The sequence below is a fragment of the Crocodylus porosus genome, unplaced genomic scaffold (assembly GCF_001723895.1).
Source record: "Crocodylus porosus isolate Cpor-Errol unplaced genomic scaffold, CroPor_comp1, whole genome shotgun sequence".
Taxonomy (NCBI): domain Eukaryota; kingdom Metazoa; phylum Chordata; order Crocodylia; family Crocodylidae; genus Crocodylus; species Crocodylus porosus.
Genome location: NW_017728915.1, coordinates 36168616 through 36188195, shown reverse-complemented (window position 1 = coordinate 36188195; position 19580 = coordinate 36168616). Strand labels below are relative to the sequence as shown.

Below are 19580 nucleotides of genomic sequence, written 5' to 3'. Positions count from 1 at the left end.
AGTGCTGGCTTACTTTCTTAACCCAGTGACTGGGATTTTTACAGCAGCGATGGCTTCTTCTACTGATGTTTGGGTTTTCTTCTTGGAAATGTGCTTAGACTCCACAGCTCTTTGAATAAGTGGAATCAGTTGGGTGGGATCATCAGCCCAAGGCTTGCTCCTCAACTCCGCCTATAACAAACAAATGTGTGATTTCAGTACCTGACTCTGGTTTAACCTATTTTAAATATGCCAGCTGCATTCAGCAAGGGTTCCTATGGGTGACTTATGGACAAAGTCAAAGATGAACTGTTCTACTTTTCAAGGCTGCTTTACAAATGACACTTGCTTCTTCAGCAGAAACATATCAGGGTCTGAGAGGCTATGAACAGTGAGAAGGTAGATGCATCATAATCATTCAAAGGCCAACTGATAGGTTTGACTACAGGCCACATTTTCTGTGATTTCACCTGTGGCAATTCTGTGATAGTCATAATGGTCGAATTATGCCACTGAACTTATTTCAAGTCCAACCAAGTCAGTCCTGAGGCTGCTGCGATTACTGGGGCACCGTAGATGCTGTAAAAACCCTCCCCCAGGCTGCCCTGTGTTTGGATGCAGTCGTTGTAGACCCAGGCCTCAAACTGATCCGGTATGAGATTAGTTTGGTTGCTTTGCATCATGGGTGATTCTTCGGGCAAAGGACCTGGTGGCGCCCATCTCCTCTCCAGGTATGGATGGGCATTGACTCGCAGGGAGCTCATCTGCCCTTTGACAGGTCTTATTTTTAGTCATTTTTGGTGTTCACACACCTCCTCACCCAGACTAGCCCAGCTAGGGGAGCCAGTTTAGTCACCATCAACCTGACCATGGAACAGGTTGTACTGGTTTACGTGGTACCAGATAGCAGACCAAGAGAGGTCTGGTCTGGCATATTTGCCCATCATCAATTCCTTGAGCAAGTCCCCCAGCACTACTGCTCTCCCAAGTATGCATTACATCTTGCTCTGAACAAAAGGGAATTTTGTGAGCTCTCATATATTCATTCAAATTTTGCACTTACTTCTCCAAAGCTGAAGAAACCATGTCTTTTCAGAAAGCTCTGAAACGCCTTTCCAGCTTCCCCGCTGTCAGCTGAAAGCAGCCATGACACTGCTGTCTGGGAAAGGAATTTTCTACATTAATTTTCTTCCCTGAATCACTGATTTACAATGTGCTTGTGCACTAAGCAGAAGGCATCATATTAGTAAATGGGGTCTATGATGAACTTGGTGGGATCGTCTGTTTTTTCTCAGCTCTGTTTGCTTGCTTGGTTTTAAATTCTCCAGTAGCCATACTGGTCCCATTACTATTTAGATGGCAAGTCTTTTGGGATGGGAATTATCTCTTTGTCCTGTGTCTGTACTGTGCCCACCAGAAGAGGATCTTGAGCCATGAATTGACTGGAACCTCTAGGCCCCACCACAATACAAACACAACGAATAATAATAATGTTCAGAAGGCATCTCAGGAACCAGAGTGGACTTAATTTCTTTGAGAATATGCCAAGTGCAGTATTAATCTGGTGTTTAGCCAGTTTTGCTCATGAATTTGTGACCCTGGAAAAATGTTATTCATGTGGTGGGACAACTGATACCTCAAAGGAAGAAAGAGAACACCAGGTAGAGCAATTGTCTTCTGTGATATTCTCCTCACCTTCGCTCTGGGTAGTAGAGCTGTGAGGATATGGCAAAAGCATGTTCAATTGTGGAGTCAGTGTTTTGGAAATACTCATTTTTCTCGGAGTCTTTCAGCATATGTTTTGTGTGACTATTGGAGCAGTTCAGTTCTGGTGGCACAAATATTTTGGAACATCAGACTTCAACATTAAATACATCTAATGGCAAATTATATTTTAAAAGTGTAGGATGGACTCATTTGCCAGCTCTTTCAATCAGGGGACACCATTAATCATGTATATTTTTATCGAACCCAATCACCAAAAGTTCTTGACTATCAAATATGCATAGAGACTTCACTTTCTAAAGGCTGCAAGCTGCTTTCACACACATTTTGCAGTATTTTACCTGTGAATCCATTTTTGCAAATTCTGCGCTGTTTCCTTGGTCTCTAACAGCTTGGATTATCACCTGGAAAGAGAAAACAAATAACAAAGGGGTGGCTATTTTCATTTTGTTTGTGTGTGTTCAGCTCACAGGTGGCCTCTTGGGTAGAAAACAGTACACTGAGTTGTTCAGTGTACATGAAAATACACACACACACACACACACACACACACACTTGCTTAGAGGCAAATACTGAATACGGGAATTCAAAAAGCACTTTACACCAAATTGCAATGATTATCAGCTCTACAACCTCAGTACTTGACCAAAGAGAGAGGTCCAGAAAAATGATGGGTTTTGAATAATGAATGCCCCAGAGATCAAAAAATTCAAGCTCTGTGAATCAAAGGGGAAGCAAATTCAAGAGACCTGGGACTACTCTAAGCATCAGGTGCTGACATGCAACCATGGAAACTGAAACCTAAACTCAAGCAATTAGCTGGTCCCGGCTGTCTTGACAGAACAGTGGAGGTGAAGCAGTCTTTCTGCTAGCTAGCATCCAAACCAGCCATGGCTGTTAAAGGAAAAATCAGCTTTCTGAGCTCAAACCAGATAGTGAACCAGTTCATCTACCCTAAAGGAAGGCATTACACTGGCTCTGAGTGCTGTTTGAATGGACTACCATGTAACCTAATCTAAAGAGGACAAAAGCAAGGAATACAGCTAAGAAAGATGGCCACAAATAGGATTCTCAGGTTCCTAGTCCAAGCTCAATCCTTTGCCTTTTCTGACGGATGCAAACTTGATGGTTACCCTCTAGATTTCAAAACAATTTGTGAAAATTGAGGGCCTGGCATTATATAGCCAGAGGGCTGTTAACTAAATACCATGCTGATGTGGCTTAAAAGTAGATGATCTGTTCTATGTTTTATACCTGGCAACTCTGACCTGTAAAATGAAAACTACAGCAAGCAATAGAAACAGCTGAGTAAAATGACTTGGTCAACATCACTGCCATTACTTCTGAAGAAATGGCCCCATTTCTAGTGTCTTTGTGAGTTCAGAGAAGCCTGGGAAGGCACCTGGAATATGAATGAAGCTTACCTCTACTGAATGAGGCAGCTCTGTAGACAAAGCATCCGGGCAGTTCTTGCAGAGCAGAGCGATGGCCTCGGCAGTCAATTCTGCCACAGGAAAGAGGTGAATTCAGAGTGTATTCATGGACAAAGGGCCATGGGGAGTCTAAGTTTCATAAAAACTACAAGTCTGCAGTTTCTACAGTGGCACTCAATACAGCAGTGGCCTTAGGGTTGTTGTGGCCCTAGGCAAGAGAGTCATTTGGGGCCCCTTAGATGCATAAGTTGAAGAAAGAACAAAGTTTTTAATAAGTTGAAGAAAGAAAGAGGATTTGTTTAGTTTTTTTTAACATTGAGCTATATTCTAGGTTCACTGCATCTACTATGTTGGCCCAGCTACAACACAAATTCCTCACAGGACATAAGTCAACAGCAAGCGTGGGGCCCCAGGCAGTCGCCCAGTTTGCCTCTCCTAAGGTGGCTACTGCTCAATGGGTAATGGTGTGTCCAACTTCCCGGCTGGTTTCAATTCAAGGGCAGATTTCACCATGCTTTGTTCACACTTTCTATGGATTTCTTACCAGCAAATCATTTAAATTGAAATGCATACCAAATAGCAGGTTCGATACAGGACAAGAAATCCAACTGGAGAACAGGTGTAATACGCTTTGCAAAGGCCCGCCTTACAAAGGACAGGGATATGTTATCGTTTCAGTGGAAGAGACTGAATCTTTAGGTCAGGCTGTAACAGCTCCAGTTAGTAGTTTGGGAGGTCCATGCCCCAGTTGGTATGTTGGCCAACAAGAAGGCAGCCAGCATATGAAGATGCAGTTGGCAAAGGTAAACACTGTGCTCACTTTTGTGAAAACATAAAATCCACCTCTTACTGTTTTCTCCTTGAGACAAAGTGTCAATCAAATAACTGGCCCACAGGATCGAGGCTGAGGAGCTTAGGACTGAAGTTAAATAAGCCTAGGAGAGAAACTTCCAATTACAAACAAGCTTGCAACTTCCAGCTCGTACCTGACATGGACGTTGTGCACTTTAGTCCTAAAGGACATGCCTTTAAAAGGGTTCCATTAACCTTGCTTTTCTGTCATTTCAAAAGGCCTCTGCATTTCTTAGTTTTGGAAATGCAGCAGGAACAACGTGTGTCACGGTATTTCAAATGCAGCTAAAAGCCTTACCTGACACAGTCTTTAGTGAAAGAACACCCATGTGCATTGGTTACTGGACATTTGGACCCGTTACACATAGGTAAATCAGAGCTGCTCTGCCGAAGACAGGAAGTTTGTCTTGGTTCACACCAGTTGGAGAGCAGGTTTTGGCTTGTTGTGCCATGAACTAAAAGTCACATGACAGCCGGGATCACCCCAGGGTTCAAGGCTATAGTATATCTGTTGTTCTTGCCCAACAAGTGACATCTGACATTAAATCTCTCTTACTGCTTAATGTTCAGCATATTAACTAGCAGACCACCCCAAATTCTCAACAGCTTTTGGCCTGACATCCTTCATTCCATAGAAATATTATGAAATACTGCAGTGCCGCAGCATCACCCAAGGTTAATGCTTTTCCCCAACAGCCCCATTCCATAACGCTACGATGCATCGGTCAACCTTTAAATACAGTGGAAACACATTGATTCCAAGAGTGATTGTAGTCAGGTTTGTCTGCAAGCCTCTTGTTAAATGAGGGGCAGTGTGTAGGTTTTCAGCCAAAATGGTTTCTTCACCAAAAGTGGATAAACATTATTAGTCCCATGTAACTTGGGAAATGGAGACACATATATTAAATAATTGGGGAAACGAAGAATGATCAAAAATAGGGCAGTCAAATAACTCTTTAAAAGCATCACCTCTTTACTATGCTACTTTTCCTTTGTCTGTCTCCTCTATCTTTCTCTCTTCTACCACTCCTTTCCTATCTCTCTTCCTCTTTTCTGGATGCTACTATTATTTAACCTTCAAACAGTGACCCAAGTTATCCACCAGCTAACAAAAGCAAGCATAAGCAACAGTGGGGTACATAACCAACTTATCCAAGATATTAATATTGGTAGTCTTTGCTTATGTATGTGACAGTCTCTTTCAAGGATGCCAGATAAAAGTGAGTTTTTATTTTGAGTTCTGTGGAGTTGCTAATTTCTCCAAATACATTTCAGAAATCAAAATAAAATCAAACCACACTTTAGCAAGGAAAATCATTGAGAAATGTCTATGAAGATTGACAAGTGACGTGAAAACAAGGCCACTGTTTTTACTCACATTGTTGATTGGGGGAATTTCTGGTTGGCAAATGATAAGCAGAGCTCATGAATGACCCTAAAAATGATAGCGTGTGTGCAAAGAACTACTTACACTGAAATATTCTGGCAGCATCTTAGTAAGATGGAGGTAGGCCTCAGCAGCATTGCTGCCAGAAAGGATGTTGAAGTTTTGGAGTTGCTCTTCCCAGTACCGCTGCTTAGAGGAGGTGTTGAGCAAAAACTAGGAAAGCCCACAAGAATACACAGGAGCTTTTAGGAGTGAACAGGCATACACTGGGAAAAATGGTAACACTGAGCTAATGATCATAATAATTATTAAATATAATGCCACATTTGGTTTTAGCTTTTTGATTGTTATTCAGTGAATAAATTATTCAATAAACCTTGAACTATTTGATGGAAAAATGTGTGATTAATAGACTTTATTGAAGCATCCAGATTAAACCTAATTAAAACTATAAAGAGAAAAATAATGATTAGATATATGTAGTACATAGAAAATACACTTCCTGTTGATGACCCAAGGTTTTATTTTATTATATTTAAATGTTTTCATCTTGTTACAAGGTTTCATAACTGCATTCATCCACAATAAAACCATCAGCAGAACGACTGATAATGATTGGTGAACCCTATTAAAGAACTATTAAAGAAGAGAAGACACAATCTAGTTTCTCTCTGAATTGGCTACTCAAAAGATCAGAAAATGGTGATTTTTGCAAGAAAATGAATTATTTCTACAGTTTTTGTGTCTCATTCAAAATAGAAGAACTTGTATAGTTGAATATATATTTTACTGGCGTATCGAAGGCATGTAGATTTATGGTCATCAAAAAACAACCTGTGCTTCATGGTACTCGATCTACTGCTGGAGTCAAAAAAGAAACCTAAAAATGCAGAGACCTCCAAACATCTGCAGTAGGTATAGGAGCCTTTAAGAGATCCAGTGCTGGACCAGACAGGGAGTCAGAGAACTGTTACCAGTTTGTTCACAGCCATTTCCTACCCTTTGCTCAGCAGATACTGAATGCACAATTCCTTACAAAACAAAAAATCCATGAAATCCTTAAAATCACAACATATGTTCAGGACTTTGTATTTATATCTGGTTATCAAAATGAACTCAAATCTACAGGATGAAGGCTTTTAATATGCAAATCCTTCATTTGACCCCTATCAATAAAGTACCTTCTAAAAAAAAGAAAATAGAAGAAATATTTCCCCCCTCCTTACATAAAACAGAAGAGCTTGGGTGTATCTGAAACCAAGAGTGGGTTCTTCATACATGTTAGACATCAACAAGGAAATCGTTAAAACATGTTGGAAGCTTCAAATGGTCTGTCCAGTGTTAAAACAATTAACTTAAATCAGCAAGGGCCCATGAGCACCTTGGATGCACTAGTGACCTGGAACTGTATTCCACTAGTTTTACCTTCATGAACTTGAAGCTGAAGATCTTCCTCCACGGTGACAAATGTAAGCACTGTAAAATAATGTCGTGAGAGCCCAGCTCATTCAGCTCCTGGTGAAAGAAACACAACACAAGAGATGAATTAAAAGAGCCAGATGTTTTAGTTGTGAAAAGCCCAAGAACCTAATAAGCACCTACTTTTTCCACTGGTGAGCAGAGAGGATTGTTCTTCTGATTTACCACGTTGGATGGTTCACAGGAAGCAGCAGAAGACTAAATGGAAGAGAATCCAAGTATTGGACAGATGTGGGGAAAATGGAAAACTGCAGGTGCATGCTGGTCATTGATAGGACTGGCACTCATCGCTGCATCTCCCATGATCAGGGCTTTCAGGTGATGGCCACCAAGTTTAAAAATAATTACAAGCACCTTCTGAAAGGAGGCTTTGCTCCTTCTCATCTCTCCTCTCTATGCATAGCAGAGTAACCTGATAAATCACAGCTATATGCAGTTATATATGCACAACTGTACATACAGTGTATACCGTTGTATATCATATATATATATACTGGATGTATCGATTAATACTGTGTGGGCACACCTACCCAAGACGCTTACTGCGCAGTAGCCTAATAACACTGTGCAGTAGCAAGCCAGTCAAAAACTGTTCTAATAACCTACTGCACAGTGTTATTAGGCTACTGCGCAGTAAGCGTCACAAAAAACCATGCACTGGTGCTACTGTGCAGTAAATGTACTTACTGCGCATTCAATTAGTACTTCATTAAGGAAGTACTAAACTAAATGGTCAGTAACTATGGCGCATTAATGAATGTGTAGACATGCCCTGTGACCACTATATTCCTTACTTTATTCCATGGGGAACCTTTAGGGTCAGATCCTGCTCCACCTATTCTGCATCCAAGTGACACTTAGACATCTATAATGTCTACGTGTGATCCTATTTCACCCTGCTCAAGTCCCTAAAAATTGGTAATCCCAAAGGCGTGTGGGTCCTCCGCACTGTTTTCTATAATTTAGTCATACAGGTAAGATGAAGGTGCCTTGCAGAAGTAGATGAGTTAAAGGTTAGTTCAAGCGAGGTGGAATTAGGTTTGCATGCAGATAATTACACATCTAATAAATGGCCTTTTATCTTCCATTAGGCAGACATAACTATACAGAAAGGATGCATAGGGAATATTTTATCCACAAGTTTGCAATAAGCTCAAGACAAGGAAAGATGATCATCATTCATTCTAAAGCCTTTCCTTTCTTCTCACCATACCAAAATACTCAGGAACAGATGGCCACAGTACATATCCAAGCCACGTAAGCTGTGCAGCTTGAGTTGACACAGTCCACCATTGAGCGCGCCAAGTTGCTGGAAGTGATTCAGAAGCAAAGCATTATTATTGTGGTTATTACTTAGTATGTCAAAATATCCTGAGTATGCTAGCGGCTTCCCAGACACTGGGTCTTTAGAGCAAGGAGCTGACCCTGTAGGAGCCAGATTTGAGACCAGATGTTGGTGTTGTACTACTGGACTGTACAAGGAGCACAGCAGGAACCAGAGAAACAATCTGAAAGTCCCAATCTGATTCCTGGTTTCTCCTTTTGCTCCAGTGGGGAAATAATTTGAGAAAGCACCTTAGTAGGGCTGGACAGTCTCTCCACCTGCACTGGCTCCCAGTGTGTTGAGGGAAAGGAAGGCACAATTATGTCCATTGAGTCACTGACCACCACAGGAGGAGAGAAGGTGGGGCAGTAGTTGCTCTCCTCTCCACCAAAGCCTTAGCAGTGAGGGCAGCCTGTATTGAGGAATAAAGGGGCATCTTAACCAGGCACTGTTTCTGGGCTCATAAATTCATATATTGTACGGCTGAAAGGGACTGTGGAAGATCATTGGGTCCAGCCCCCTGCACCAAGCAGAAAAGATAACTCTGGGAGGGGAGGTCATGATTGAGCCATAACCAATACAGAGGAAAAAAAGGGTATAAAGGAAGCAACATATAAGCACTTAGCCATGTTGTTCCTAATGATCAGTAGGGACCCAGTGAGATGAAGAGGACATCAGGAAACTACTTCTTTTGCATCAGAGGGAGTGGTGTACCCCTGAGGTAAGACATCTCAAAGGGCTTATGTATAGAAAAATCCAAGGCCCTGCCAAACCATTGTAGAGCAATCACTGAGGCAACCCAAGCACTGGGGGGAATATATGAAGATCTGCAGCAGTCTACAGGTCTCAACAGAAACCCCACCGCTCCAAGACAGCATCCCTGCAGAGCTTCCCAAAGCTGCACCACAGATGAGCACAGGGCCCAAGGAGATCTGCCATCAGTTCAGGATCGTTATACAGGTTTGACTCCCCTTCCCTTTGCTCCCACCATGGGATGTCAAAGGCCACAGGGATGAAAAGAGGAAAAGATTTAAAAATAATAAGGAAGGACTCATATGGCCTTGACATTTCCTGCATTAAACACAAGGGTCAGCAACGAACTGAATGTAAACTCCAAGTTTAGCATTTTGGGAAGTTTCTGGGAAGGGCAATTAGACTTTTGCCCCCTTGTGTTTCTCAATATCCTCACTCATGGATATGGATAATGGATTTGTCCCTACACAAAGCACTGAGCTATTTGGATGAAAAGTGCTCTGTATGAGGGGTGCAAAGCTCAAATGGCCCACATCTGGACCCAATTCTGACAGTGCCTGAGCTGATGTCTCAGCATGAATGAACACCACCATTACTTGCCCTGCCTCCACCAAAATGAGTCCCCAGCAGGGATCAGCATCAAGGATTGTGATGGCAAGGTGAGTGATGGAAGTATTAACCCATGGGACTCCCTGAGCTGCTGTCGGGACTAGCACAGCGGGGTTCATGTCACTGCCACTAGCCCCACTGCTGAAATTCTTGTCCCTCCAGGGGTCCTGCAGCCCAAATGATGCAACTCAGGGTGGTGCAGATGCTAAGGGACGTGGTTAATAGCCCAGAGGTTACACGTTCAAGGCCACAGCAGCAACACTCATGGCATGGCCCTGTTTCATGGTTCAATGAATCTGTGAATTCTGCTAAATACCTTGTCACACAAGTACACAAAAAAAGGAAGGAAGTAGGCTAGATTCAATTCATCAGCCTTACGTCCCTCTGTTCCACACCCCTTCGGTACATAAAAGCAAGGATTCTTCATCACTGGTTTTACTACTGGGAATGATGGCTCTTATTCATCATCAGGCCACATGTGTTTTCATCGTTGTTTGAAAAAATCTCACCTGAATGACATACTGTGTGGCTGTCCCAAATACACTCCACGTCAACGGGGTAATTGCTCCAGGAGCTGCTTCACTGTGAATAGCCAAAAACATTCATTCTCCGAGGTTACATTGCAACACTGAAAATAGCATATGGCTTATTTTTTTTAAGCAGAACACAAAACCCAAAAAGAGCACTGCCAGAATTAACTTGATTCTGTTTTCTAATTGCACACTTCATGCAATTATTCTGTAGGCTATTCAAATGTGATCAGAGTTTATTTGCTCCGTTTTGAACCACCCATTGAGAATTAGGGATAATAGGATATGCTTTGCAGAGCATGGGTCATCTACTTCTGCAATTGGTCCAGAGGGGGGTAACAGTTAACTGCTGTTAATGGAGTTACTTCCTCAATTCATGGATAGAGATCACTGCTCCTACTATATGCAACAGGAGCGGGGCATAGTCAGCATATCAAATGGAAACACCTATTTCTTTACAGGTTTAAATGGTGAAGGGCTACATGCTTTTGGCCTGGTAAAATCAAGATATCCATGTGAAACCATTCAGACCAAAGCTGTTCGTGGACAGTCAGAAGTTACCTGATGGTGGCAGTTGTTAACCACTGAAGATCCGAAGGTAACCCGGTGTCAAATTCATGCATCAGCTCAAAATCTGATTCCATACTGAAAGATGTCATAGGCCTAGCCTAAATGGAAGTACAAATTGGCTCTCCTTATTTGGCTTGATCCAACATTTGGTCATTCAGAGGCACATTGACATAGCTGTAGCCAGCAATTTATGCAATATTTCTCTCATTTTCCCACTTTTCTGAGAGAATTTTCATCGAATCGTACAAAATTTGGGTTGGGAGGGAACTCAGGAGGTCACCGAGTCCAACCCCCTGCTCAAAGTAGGACTCTAAAGATTTACCCGCCTCCTTCCCCCCCAGCTTCATACAGAAAGTTCAGCAAATAATGCCGCACTTGAAGACTCCATCATCCCGTTCCTCAACAGAGGACGAAAACATTTGTATCCCTGTGGTTTTACCAGTTTATTGACCTGTGGTAGGCAAAGCTGGTTTTAGAGGCAAGTAACCAGTGCAATCTCCTGCGGCTCCACCAAGCTAAGTAAAAACATACTACAGAGTACAAGTGCACATCATCCAATGTGCAAGTGGGAAGAAGGTCCCAGTCACTGAGTCAGGTCTATGTGAATCCATCACTAGCTCTGGGGACAGGAAGCCACCAGCCTCAAACCAGCAGCAAAATGAGACTGAGGAACTAAATACTGGGACCTGGATGGTTTTGATAAATACAGGGTACAACACGCTACAGCAACGTAGTGTCCACATGCACCTACATGCAACTAGGAGCTACTTCACCATGGTGGTGCACTCCCTCACTACAGCACACCACAGCAAAGTAGTTGCTAAAAATAACTATTTGTGGTGTGCACAGTGCAGGGCAGGCTGTTCCTGTGCCATGATTTAGTACTTCCAAAAGGAAGTACAAAATCACTGTACGGTAATGATAGCACGGTAACAGCCCATGCCGCACCGTGCCAGCTGTGCAGTTATTTTTGGCCTCTCCATCGCTATAGCAATGAGCTATAATGAGGGAATGCATTGCTATGGTGATGTAGCGACGGTATTGCGGTTTTTGCCAATGGACGCTACGGCGCCATAGTGTGTTGCTATGGCAGCTTAGCATCTCGAGTAGACATGCCCAGTGGGACTCAGTCTCCACAACACCCAGTGGGGCAGGGAGCTATCATTAACTATTGTTAACAAACAGTTTTACAGATGAGTTATGGAGGCAGGTGCTGGTAACATTGAGTCCTGGATGTTCAAAGAGTAGTGGTGAGAGCCAAAGAGAAGCCAAGGAAGATCCTGGTTTTTAGTCTCACCTGAAGGAAGTAGATGAGGTTTTCTTTCACAGCCCACTCAATATCCCTTGCGGTTCCATATGCTTTTCTCACCTTTAACAAACAAATAATTATGGTTCAGCATGGCAACCATAAGGAAGCAGAAGTCTGTAAAATGCAAGCAGACACACCTACCCAAAGAGCAAGGCCAGCCACCTTCAGAAACATGTCATCAGAAATGCAGCACTGGGAGGTCTCTGTAGGGTGAGAGTCCTCTAGCATCATGGTACCACCAACTTGTAATTATGCAGCACAGTTGAGTGAGAACCAAATTCATGTTTCAGGAAGAGAGATTTGTAAGAGAGGGAAGACAAGCCTAATGGTTAGTGTGCCAGACTAGGGACTGAGACACCTGGGTTCTAGTCTTTGTTTCCCCACAAAAACCTCCTTGGGTAAAGAAGGAGTTAGGTGCCTACTTCTCCCTGAAATCAATCCCTTTTGTGCCTGTCTCAATGTCTCCCTTGGTAAAATGGTAATATGTACTGACTTACCCCACCACAGTGCTGTTAAGATCATTATATTAACTTCTGCGAGAGGCTAAGATACAACGGGAATAGATGCACATGAGTATCTCTGAAAGAGATGTGGAGACTACCTCTTAGACAGAGAGGACTGTGTTTGGAGTGGCCAAAAGTGCCAACATGTGAAGCTAAAGCCAGCAGGTAGTCTGGATCCCCAGGCTCTGTAAGGTAGCCTGTATCATAGATCCACCTGGGTGTGCAGTTTGCTAACTACTTCTTCCTGCAGGCATCACTATGCAAAGCCAAGGCCATGTGCGCTCTGATTTAAAGAGAGAATCTGCACGCAGACAAAGACCGGGAAGATGGTTACACATCACAACACTCACCGCTCAAATGGGCATATTGCTTCTTCGATCCAATCTTCTTACTGGTGACCTGGAGTCCGTTTTTGGGGCTGTGGAGGAGAGTGATTGTATCGGGCTCCACGTTGCCAGTTACTGTGGACTGGGGAGAAGGAAAAACAAAGAAAGAAGATCTACCACCCTACTGCTGGTGTTTTTTTGTGCTTCCACGGGGACAACAAGTGCTCCCCATCCACTGTGAAATGCATCAGAGCTCACCAAATTCATTATGCAAAAGAAAAACTCATGACAGCACTACCTTGTGCTATCACTACCCATTTCCAAACAGAAAGACTGACGATGGCATATTGCATAGAGGTGTGACTTGGTAACTTTCCTCGATCATAGCACCATCGTACCAAGGCCACAAAAAATTCCTTTCCCATAGGCACCACTCATGGTTCAAAATGATCCTCTGTTCTCAGACAGCAGTTATGCTGTAACATGTGGAAATAGCTATTGACTAAGTGGATTTGACCTATGGTCCTCTCAGACTAATATACTTCTTTGGAGGAAACGGCAATAAACTCTATAGAAAGCCACCTCCATTCCCATATAATTGCATTTTTAGGCTCATTGGGATCACACCTTTCCCAAACTGCTTTTTTTTATAAGCAGCTCAACCTGTTACAACTTAAAGGGTACAGGTTAGCACCCCACATCTCTATGAAGGCCTCTGAATATGTCCCGGCTTGCAGAGCCCTCAAGCATATTGAAAGAATAATGAAGAAGCGCTGAGCATAGGGGCGCCAAGAAATATTATTCTTGGAGACCACAATAATCCGCCTGGCAACTGTCAGGGTTTTGCCTCTCCTTTGGAATAGAAAAAGATCGTTCACTGTTGCTTTCTCCAAGTATATAAAACATATCACTTGTAAACTGAGCAGATGCCTTTGCTTTTGTAGGTCTCGGTCAGTGGTGTTATTTATAACTGGATCAAACAGCTTGTTAGGTAAATTACTCCCCAGAGGCCTTAATTCCTTCAAGAAAGCTTGAAAGCCACTTAGCTGTTCTCAGCCTCTTCCCTTTGATTTAAAATACACTGTAAAAGTTTATAGCCAGATTAGAATGAACTTCACTTGCACCTCGCTTGTACTCTGGACTAGTGCTCTCGTGTCTTGCATGAATGCTAAAGACACTGCAGGAAAAAATACCCAAACTGTGAAAGCACAATGCATCTGATGGGTAAATTCACACAGCCTCTACAATGGTTCCTGTAGGAGAGACTGATTCCTAGCCTTACTCAGGATTTACCTACATTTCTAATTATGTTTCGATGCTTTAATTTAAAAAGCCCCATAAAGAGCAACTTTCACTCAAAAAAGAAGAGAGTGAATTTTTATGGAAGCAGTGCGGGACTCTTAGTGGACCCTCAGTTTTTTTCTGAAGGGATTTCTTTCAATCACTGCTTGGATAATATAATAAAATTCAGTTCAGTGTTGAACAGAGAGCTCAATTTTAGGCAGTTTTTTTGGGAGCTATTTGCTGAGTAAATCATTGCTTTTCAAAGAAAATTCACCCAGGCAGTGCATTTTCTCGTAAATTATTCCTCTCTGTGGAGCTCTTAGGGATTCAGTAAGTGACTTGGCTTTTCCAACTGTAAAACTAAAACCTAAATGAAAAAAATAAGCTTCCATCTTGCAATGCAAATACATCTTGGGCCCTTTGAGTGATATTTGTTATGCAACAGGGGTGTAGGTTGTAGCCATGTTGGTCTAAGGCCATAGGCAGACAAGGTGACTCTGATCTCTTTTTAAACCCAAAAGCTTGCAAAAAAAATTTTTCCAACTATTTCAGTTGCTTTAATAAAAGAAATCAGATTCACCCAAAGAACCTTATTTGCTGTGCGAGGGATGCATGCTAAGATATGCATTTAAAGAAGACAATGTGGGGAAATAACGTTAGGAAAGTATTTGCTCTGGCTAGGGGTAGACTGATGTGAAATGCCTGGGATGCCAATACCACCCTTACCCCTCCACAAAGCACTCTCTTGAATAGCATGTCTCTTTAAATGGAGCCAATAAAGGCAGCCTATGTACAGCTCCAGTGAGAGTTGCAAGTCTTTAGTTACATCAGGATTTGGCCTGTTGACTGTAATCAGAATAGCAGGTGTTCAACCTCTCTCCAGGTCCCTCGAAGCCCAGACGCAATAAGGCACTGCTATCACCACCCTCTGACTGCTTTCCTTTGTGCCAGACTGGCGCAGAACTGCATGGCACACTGCATGTCTGGCTGTGGGCTTCCTCCATTTTACTGCTTTCTGCCAAATCTTTAAATGCTCATCATTAGACCCGTAATGCTTCTGTAATTCCTGCTTTCTTGGGCTGCGGGATTGCTGCCCAGGGTGATTCTTTCCACCGGGATGGGAGCTGTGGCAGAGGGCCACTTTACACGGTTCAAAGGTGGGGTTTGGGAAGTGATTTATGCTAAACATAACGCAGTTCTTCCGTGGGCCCCGGACACATTGATGACGGTAGGTTATGGACAGTTCAGACAGAAAAGGCTGAGACTAAAGATGTTGGCCCTTATACGCAAGCAAAAGTCCACATGCTTCAACAACGAGCAAAACAACTCAAGAGGACTCTAGTTCTCCCTCTGTTGCATTTCAAGGGAACAAATGAAGGGAAGTGGAAGTTGCATGTTGTCAGCTGCTTGAACAGTTCTCTGCAGAGGTCCGCTAGGTTTGAGGAGTGTTGGCCCAGTGTAAGCAGCAGGGTAGGGAAGTCTTGAATTAGGGAGTGATGAACCCAGATGACCTTTCAGCTCTTCAACTTGGCCACACAGCCTCTGCCTTCTCCATTTCACCCCAAATCCCTCTTTCCAAGGAGAAAGGAGTTCAAACGCAGCAAGGCTCTGCAGAACTTCTCCTCGGTAGAAAAGGAGATGGCCGAGGAACTTGCCTCCACAGAGCGAGAACAGCACGCTTGAACCAAGCAAGTCATGAACACGGCTGGGAATCGCAATCAGTCCTTGAAGAATAACCAACCTGAATTAGAGATGTGGGGAATACACGTTCCCGCCTTCAAAGGACTGAATAACTATGAAGCAACCCCCTAACAAACCAATCAGATGTACACAAGAGAGCAATGCCAGTGACATCCTTGTTATCCTATTTCCTTCCTATTTTCTCTGTCTCCCAATGGCTCCAAAATTATATTTAAACAGCAAAGGTCTTCACTAACCTCCCCGATTCCGTAGTTGGCTTTAATAATAATCTTCCCAGGATGTCCCGTAAGTGGGTCACAAGTGAACAGCGTTCCTGAAATGGATATTTTATAGGAGAATTAAAAAAAAATGACTACACAATGCTTAGTGGAAATAAAACCTAAAGCAGTATTCACAGAAGATGTCTGCCTACAATCTCAACTGGCTTTACCTCAACCAGGCCTGAGTTGCTTATGTCCACACTGGCGATATTGAGTTTTACTAGGACAAAAACTCATGGCTGGCAAATTTCAAAGCTGTGTGTAGAAGGGGTTGCAAATAATATCATACAACGTCTCTGAGCAATTGCAGTTAAGTAGCCCAATGTGAATCTCAAGTATCAAATAACAGAAGCAAGGGTTTTTTGGGGTGATCTTGTATTGGACCCACTGTATGTAGGCACAGCAAACTCTTAATAGCAGAGCAAAAAATATCACTGAATAAACATGAACCCTGAATAAAATGAGGAAAACAAGAAGTAATTTTCTTGTGAGTGGTCTCAAAGAAGGACACTACAAGAAAATAAACAGGAAAAATATATTACTTGTGAATTATCCATTGTCCTTAACTGAAATTATCCATTCTCCTTAACACACACACACAAATTAAAGAATATATTAAGGCTGACAGTCACATAATTTCATGTTCAAATGGTTCAACATGCATAATTTCAGTTCAAATGGTTAACTCCTGGCAAAGTCATAAGCAACTAGAAACTGGGTCTCATACTAAGAAGCACTGGGCGACATTAGTAGGCGGTAGATGTAGACACACCTACATCCAAATCCTGTTTTTCAGTCTTTCCCTTCATACTGCCAGCTCTGCACAGCGACTACAACATGAAAAAACCCCCCTGAAGTTAATGACCTTTAGCCACACAAAGCAAGGGAGAAGGCCGCCAACGAATGAATCCAACCACCGTCCTGTGCTCTGACGATAGCCGTAGTAGCACTCAGTGGTACGGTGGGAGACTGAGGCAATGGAGCTAATGCTATGCCAATATACTAGCCAAGCCGCTGCACGGGTTGATTAGAGACCTCCAAGGCTGCTGCGGTAGCACACAAGGTCCATGTACAAAACCAAGAGAAAAAAAACTGAGGGCTGAGCGCCAGCGAACACGCAAGCATCTCACCTGCAGCCTCAGCTGGCACCATTTGCTGAATGACAACCCCCATGAGTGATGGGATCAGCTGTCCTCTTTGATGGCGATATCGTACAGCCGGGAAGGAGTACAGTGAGGCCCAGCAGGCCAAAATCGCCCTCCACACCTGTGATGAAAAACAGCCCAGACCATCATGCACCATGCAGCACCACCCAGGACTGGACTCAGCTTATGGAGAAAATAACTCCTGCACAGTTTGCAACTGAGCATTCGGACAAAGCTCTGTATTCTCCATTTCTTTGAGCCACCTCTGTGTCCTCTCAGCCAGAGAGATGAGAAAAGAAGAAATCCTCCATCTCTCTCCTCGGCTGCGTGGTCCTCCTGTGTGGACACTTTTATTCAGTGGACCAAACTTGATTTATTTTATCCCCTTCCAAAGGGAATTAACCTAGATTGAATTGAGGCTTGATTTCAAATGGTGGCCCAGGAGTTAAGTGCAGTAACTAATCCACTTTTAACCGTATCATTCACTGATTCCTATTAAAGTTTTCTCAGTTTATGGACATTACCATTAAATAATGAGGCAGTAGAGAGTCTATCTTTTTCCTTGACTAATGCATCTCACAGTTAGCAATGTTTCCCCTGATATTCAGCCTAGCTTGCATATTGCTAAATCCAACCTCGTCATCCCTACACAGATCCCACTTTCCCATTCAAATGTACTACGAGTGCAGCGTACTCATTGCTACTTTAGTTGGAAAGCCCGACTGAGTGGATTTTCTATTCTTGATCCCAAGACATAAAAAATGTAGTGAAGGGCTAATGAAGAACAAAGTAGGTTGGTTGAGATATGAGAAGATTTCAGGGATGTCTGCACAGCAAAGATAAGGTGTGATTGGAGCACGTCCAGCTGTCATCTAGCTGGCATGGGTAATTGTAGCATGGCTGTTGCTGACACAGGGATACAGAAACCTTCCTTGCACACCGCAGCAAAGAGAACAGCGGTTGTCACCCAGAGGAAGCCACCTTACCTGCTGTCTCCCCCTAACTCCCAGCTCTGAGTAGAGTTGTCCAGCGGCAGCCCTTTCTGTTGTATCTTCTCCAACAGGACTGGACCTGACTGCTAGGAGCTTCTGCTGCAACCCCAGTTCGTCTAGCCGCTGAAGCACAGCATCTTCTATCTCACGGGACAGCCTGGTGGTGTTGAACATTTCAGAGCATCTGTGGTACACAGAGCAGTCTGAATTAGCACAGCCTGCCAATGAAACATAAATTCAAAGAATGAACTGGTGCTTCGATCCTTGTAGATGAAGTTAAGACAAGGTTCTTGTAATTCCTGAGCGCCAGCAAATCTCTGAGTCTAGTCTGAGAGGTGCTAAGCATCTGGATCTCCACATTGGCCTGGTGGTGCTCATATGTGGACTCATGTGAACTCCCACATGTCGATCCTATATCTGCCACCCTTTCCCTGACTCTCACACCCATCCTCAGCATTGAACCACAGGAGCCAACTGTGCTGAACAGAATTTGGGAAGTACACGTATGGCTTCTCAAATCCCACGCGTCTTGCATAGGAAAACCATGTTGGTCTTACTGCCTTCATGGCCCTCCCTGTCTCTGAAAGAGCTCCAACATCTGCTACTTAGATTTTATAGATCAAAGAGAGCTTCCTGCCATCCCATTTGACAGTCCTAAATGAGTCATATCAGTTCCAACTGCAAAGGAGCAGGGAAGAGAAATGAAGATATAATGGATCTGATGTATAGGTTTTACCTTTTACAAAGCTCCTGGAGATTTCCTGGTTTAATTTTACTGGAAAAAAAATAACAAAATGGATATCAAACTAAAATAACTCCATCTGCCTCCATTGTTATGCTTACAAACCAAAAAATAGGCACTGAAAACATATTGTGAACCGTGGCAAGTTTAATTTTGGTCAGAAATAGAGTGAGGGGCACACTTGAGACTATCGTGTTGATGTTGTTGGTGCTAAATCAGTGTGCCTGAATCTGTCAGCAAATTCTAAGGAAAAGACCACAGTGGTGAACAGGTTTCCTTCTAAGTGTGACACTCACTTAAAAAAAAAATGCATTCTATTTTTAAGTGAATGCAGGAAGTTCTGAAGGCCCCAAACCTTGAAGATAGAGCATGAATCACATCCAACGACACACAAGAAATACTTGCAGATAAGTCCATCTTACCAGGCCACTTGGGTGAGCTCTTTCACAGCTTCTTGGAGCTCCTGGTTCTGCTTTATGTGATGTTCCAATGCTAATACTGTGACACAGAAGCCTGGGGGGACTATGAACTAAAAAGCATAATGAGGATCACATTGCATATGAAAACTGTTACCTCAGACATCAAGAGCAAATCTGGCAGAAAAGTTTGTGCAAAAAAAAAAAGCATGCCAAATTTGCACACATCATGACCACAACTGTATGTGCCATGTCAGTAAT

At 43.0% G+C, this 19580-nt stretch overlaps 1 protein-coding gene across 1 annotated transcript in view; it reads right to left on the bottom strand.

Moving 5' to 3' along the window:
• The window catches only part of LOC109310673 (putative phosphoenolpyruvate synthase), a 40130-nt gene that overhangs the window by 6402 nt on the left and 14148 nt on the right, over positions 1 to 19580 (bottom strand). The window contains exons 11-29 of the mRNA XM_019535963.1: positions 19326 to 19432; positions 18898 to 18936; positions 18156 to 18345; positions 17155 to 17290; positions 16001 to 16077; positions 12804 to 12921; positions 12092 to 12192; positions 11939 to 12010; positions 10633 to 10739; positions 10051 to 10123; positions 8069 to 8164; positions 6979 to 7053; positions 6802 to 6891; positions 5461 to 5589; positions 3988 to 4072; positions 3129 to 3208; positions 2046 to 2108; positions 1043 to 1138; positions 14 to 171 (exon numbers count right to left, since the gene is read on the bottom strand). Of these exons, the coding sequence (XP_019391508.1) occupies positions 14 to 171; positions 1043 to 1138; positions 2046 to 2108; positions 3129 to 3208; positions 3988 to 4072; positions 5461 to 5589; positions 6802 to 6891; positions 6979 to 7053; positions 8069 to 8164; positions 10051 to 10123; positions 10633 to 10739; positions 11939 to 12010; positions 12092 to 12192; positions 12804 to 12921; positions 16001 to 16077; positions 17155 to 17290; positions 18156 to 18345; positions 18898 to 18936; positions 19326 to 19432 (1892 nt within the window). The remainder of the gene's footprint in view (positions 1 to 13; positions 172 to 1042; positions 1139 to 2045; positions 2109 to 3128; positions 3209 to 3987; positions 4073 to 5460; positions 5590 to 6801; positions 6892 to 6978; positions 7054 to 8068; positions 8165 to 10050; positions 10124 to 10632; positions 10740 to 11938; positions 12011 to 12091; positions 12193 to 12803; positions 12922 to 16000; positions 16078 to 17154; positions 17291 to 18155; positions 18346 to 18897; positions 18937 to 19325; positions 19433 to 19580) is intronic.